This window comes from Aedes aegypti, chromosome 3 (assembly GCF_002204515.2).
Source record: "Aedes aegypti strain LVP_AGWG chromosome 3, AaegL5.0 Primary Assembly, whole genome shotgun sequence".
NCBI classification, from domain to species: Eukaryota; Metazoa; Arthropoda; class Insecta; order Diptera; family Culicidae; genus Aedes; species Aedes aegypti.
In genome coordinates, this window is record NC_035109.1 from 42,750,802 (window position 1) to 42,755,070 (window position 4,269).

The 4,269-nt window shown below is 37.8% G+C and overlaps 1 protein-coding gene across 1 annotated transcript; it reads left to right on the forward strand.

Moving 5' to 3' along the window:
* The first annotated feature begins 2,172 nt into the window (after positions 1 to 2,172).
* Positions 2,173 to 2,886, forward strand: LOC110679210. The gene is made up of 2 exons (XM_021853338.1): positions 2,173 to 2,658; positions 2,725 to 2,886. The coding sequence occupies exons 1-2, from the start codon at positions 2,195 to 2,197 to the stop codon at positions 2,870 to 2,872; spliced, it is 612 nt and encodes a 203-aa protein (XP_021709030.1). The 5' UTR covers positions 2,173 to 2,194; the 3' UTR covers positions 2,873 to 2,886.
* The last annotated feature ends 1,383 nt before the right edge of the window (positions 2,887 to 4,269 follow it).

Sequence of the window (4,269 nt, forward strand, 5' to 3'; positions counted from 1 at the left end):
AATCTCATCTCCGAGATACAGTAGTCCAATAAAAAAATTACCTAACGTGAATTTGGCACTCACATGTATAATATTTTTTTCGTAATTTCTGTAATTTCTGATTTGCATTCTAACATGACTTCGACATATAGGTCAATTTTTGACATATTATTTTAACTATCCAATTCAATATACTAAAGCAAAAGAGATCAAAGACTTTGTTCTCTAACAGTTGTAAAAAGCCTTTGCTTGTCAGATACTCTGGTGATAAAGTTTACTCTTGCAGTAATAGAATCTAATTGTTAAAATTATAATTTTTTTTGGTCTCATAGGATAGAAGCGATCTAAGAGAACTTGTTTTCCATGATTACTATAAAACATATTGCAAGACTCATGGTTTTGGAAGCAATTGCGTCTTATGGGTTTAATGCACCTTAAATATTTTCCAAAGTTTAATAAATCGTACATACAGAGGTTTGTAGATTTTTATTCCCTTGGTTAAAGATCACTAAGATTAACACCGGCTCAAAGTTTTTAAGTAATACAGCGCTTAAACAAAACTTAAACCACGATACTTGATAATACACAGTTTGAGCTAATATATGTTTTTTTTCTCTTCAACGCTTCAGATATAAACTATTTCTATAATTTGACAAGTGAGAATATTCGAGACAAGGACTGTGATGAGTTTTACCAGATCGTTGATGTTTTAAAAGCTTTAATCACAAATTTATTCAACTATATGACTATTTGATGAATTCAGAAGGAATGCTTACAATCCTGTCCAAACAGATTATCAACGGACTGAATGAATCAACTAACAAATTAATTGATTTCAAGAAAATGATATGATAATTTTCGCATTTTTTTGTGGGCCGTACGTATTAATAAAGATAAACTGGCCTTAAACCTCGTTAATAAAGAAATCCGATGAATGACTTTTATAGACATCACCCAAGATTTGAAAAAAAAACGTTGAATGTTTTCTGAAATGATTCAAGTAAACTTGTATAACAAACAAACAGGTGAACTCTAAATAAGGGTTGCTCAAGTGATGGTTCGCCAAGGGCGCCATGAGGCTCTGCTGCAGATCTACGTGTTTTCATTCCACGTTGGATGGAAAATTTTGGATTCCTGTATTAATTTCCTTGCTGTAGCTTTGAAGCTTGAGAAGCTTTCCAATGTATTATAAACATGTTAATTAAATTATTCACGCGCTTTTTTTTTCTAATTTCTTTTCCTTATTCAGGGTGTTGAGTTTGTACCTATTAGCCTAATTAATCTTAATTTGAGACGTTCTTAAACAACAGAAATTGCGATAATGAAATAACTAGAATTCACCTTTACATTAGTAGCAATGATCGATTATTGTAATGAACTGATGATAATTTAAGCATCGATAAGCTTAAATTTTGATTTGAAATCCCATCCAGCGCGAATAAATATTGATATTGGTATTAATTAGTATATGTTAGGGGTCCAAATAGCAGTAGCGATAAACGCGCAGCTATTCCCATCGGTCGAGGATTTTTTTTCGTGAAAGAAGTTTTCTCGACTTCCTTGGGCATAGAGTATCATCGCGATTACCTCACCGATATTCGAATGCAAAAATGGTTAATTTGCAAAGTAAGCTCTCTGTTGATAATTGTGAAAGTGCTCAGCTGAGGAGCCGGCTTTGTCCCAGTTGGGACGTATCGCCAGAAAGAAAAATAATTAATTGTTATACCAGGAATCAAGAATGGATTTCATAATCGTTTATCAATAGAATCGTTAGCCACTTTACCGGTAGGCCTATTTGTGTTCACAAAACCAACTCTCAAAACCAACTACCCAATTCACGCCTTTCCAAACCGTCCAAATTGGCAACTGTTTCACATAAAATCGCTAAAACGGTACGATCATGCTCCGATTGATGCACATCTATCCACCCGATTCCGTGATAATCAATGGGCCCCTGATGATAATGAGACATATTGATACCGAACACATTCGATATACGGAGTTCGATGATGTTTCACATAGAAACGTGATCTTCCAATAATTTTTGAACCCTGCATTAAATCTGAGAAATATAATTTCATTCCAATGAAGGCTCAGGTTTCGTTTGGAACGTAACACTTCCTAAAACACAATCAAAAATACTATCACCGATCGATAAAATCTCACGATCACATTTCCGCGGATCCAAAAGTGTTTTGTCTGACCGCGCTGCATCATGTCTAAATTTGCGAGGATTTTCCTAGTTCTCGTAGTGCTGCAAACGTGCCTCGCAGCAAACGACACAGAATCCCTATCGTCCAGCAGCACTCACGATCGTGAAAAACGATGGCTGATCTACAAACCGAACGGTGCAGTGATAAAGATTGTGTTCGGTGCTGCCTATCCTGTTCGATGGGCTCACAAATTGCTCCGCAGTTTGAACCTCGGGTTGAACTTGCAGGCCAACTATGCGATCCCGGCAACCATCGTTTGGCCCGTCCCGACTAGCATCTTCAAGAATCGGCTTAACAACGAATTTGTGGACAACAGTCGCGGACAACTGTATCGGTTGCTGGAAAAGATGTTCGATTCGATTGGGACCAGTGGACGGGAGTGTGTGCTGCGAACGATATGTGAAATCGCTGAAACACCACTCAGCCATAATGGAATGTTTGGTGAAATGTTGGATGTGATATTTACGTGAGTATTAGTGGATGTTAGACGAAGAAAGGTGTATTGTGTAATCAGGTGAATTTTGAATTTTAGGCCCTACGAATCGGACCACTTGGATCAGGTCTACTCGGAAGCACGGGGGCACGGATTAAGTGAATCGAATTGTGCTCAAATCTACAAACGCTGCCCATTAGGTTCTGGATTGCTGGAAAAGCTGACTGTTTTAAATTTGATTAAATAAATATTAGCTAAAAAGTGAAACTTAGTGTTAATATGTTTGAAGAAAACTCGTTTAGGAAACAACCAATGATATGTGATGGAATGTAGTCTCTACGAGTTTATTGACCGTGATATTCATCGAGACTACCTTAGGGGTCTCCACAGAAATGTCTACAGCAAAAACAGAAGTTTACACAGATTTATCTAAAAATGTGTCTGCAAAGGTTTTGCAGTTGTGTCTACAGAAGTCTCTGCATAATTTATCAAATAATTCTCCACAGTAGTCTTCACAGATATACCTTCATCATTTTTAGCATCACATTCCAACTGGGGCAGAGCGAACTTCTCAGCTTACTATTCTTCTGAGCACTTCTACAGTTATTGATTGAGAGCTTTCTTTGCTAAATGACGATTTCTGCTTGTGTATATCGTGTGGCATGCAATTCCTAGTTCCTAATTCGCAATTCCTGATTCTTAATTTCTATTCCTATTCCCATTCATTCACCACGCTTATTGAGGCCAAAATCCCAAACAATAAAATAAATCCAGAGAAGATCACCCATCATATACAAAATGTCAATCCACAGTCGCCGACCCAATCTGGATAACGAACAACAGTCATAAACATATCAAAAATTGGATTATTCCATCCCGATCGCGTCTGATCGGGAAGAAATCTTCTACACGGCTACGTTTTCCACCAGAAGCAGCAGCAGCAGCCGTCGATCGATATTTTGATTGTAGCGACGATTTATTTTTATTGTCAGCTATTAAACAACCGGCCTTCAAGTCTTGGTGGGTGTTTGCTGCAGCTTCTGATTCTTGTCGGCGGGACGGTCGTCGCTGTCGAGATCGATGGGGACATAAGACATAACCGGGAACGGATTAAATATGCACGCGGCCATATGTCTCGTGTAAACAAGAGTTCCTCAGTGGTGGCGGCGGTGGCGATCGGCTCAAGATCACATGCGTTTCAGTTTCATTGCGGTTGCGCTCCTCAAACTGAGGCTAAGACAGAGAAGTCTAAAGACAAAGCACGGTGGGTCTGAAAAAGTTATAAGTGAGAAAAATGACAATCAATTCTGCACTCACCTTTCGAAAGACTTAGTGTGCTACACGGTTCGAACGAAACGTGAAAACTTCTGTGACTATATACACCCAATTGGAGCGTGACATATAATTGTGATATGTCATGTAAACATCAATTTTATTAGTAGATGAAAATAACCGAATTTAGTACTATACCATTTAATTCCACTAGAGTTTGTATCCTTTGACAGATAAGCGTATTTCGATCTCAACTGTAAGGCCGTGTTCAGTGTCATGTACTAGACTCGACTTGAAGAAAACCATCATATGCACACATTATATAGTAAAACATTTTTTTTATAAACGTAATTCTCTACCCATTAAACCTAA

Excerpts from the sequence above, each read along its gene's own strand:
- LOC110679210 (XM_021853338.1), top strand. The coding sequence starts at position 2,195 with ATGTCTAAATTTGCGAGGATTTTCCTAGTTCTCGTAGTGCTGCAAACG. Across the intron at positions 2,659-2,724 it reads ATGTTGGATGTGATATTTAC|GCCCTACGAATCGGACCACT; the intron begins GTGAGTATTAGT and ends TTTGAATTTTAG.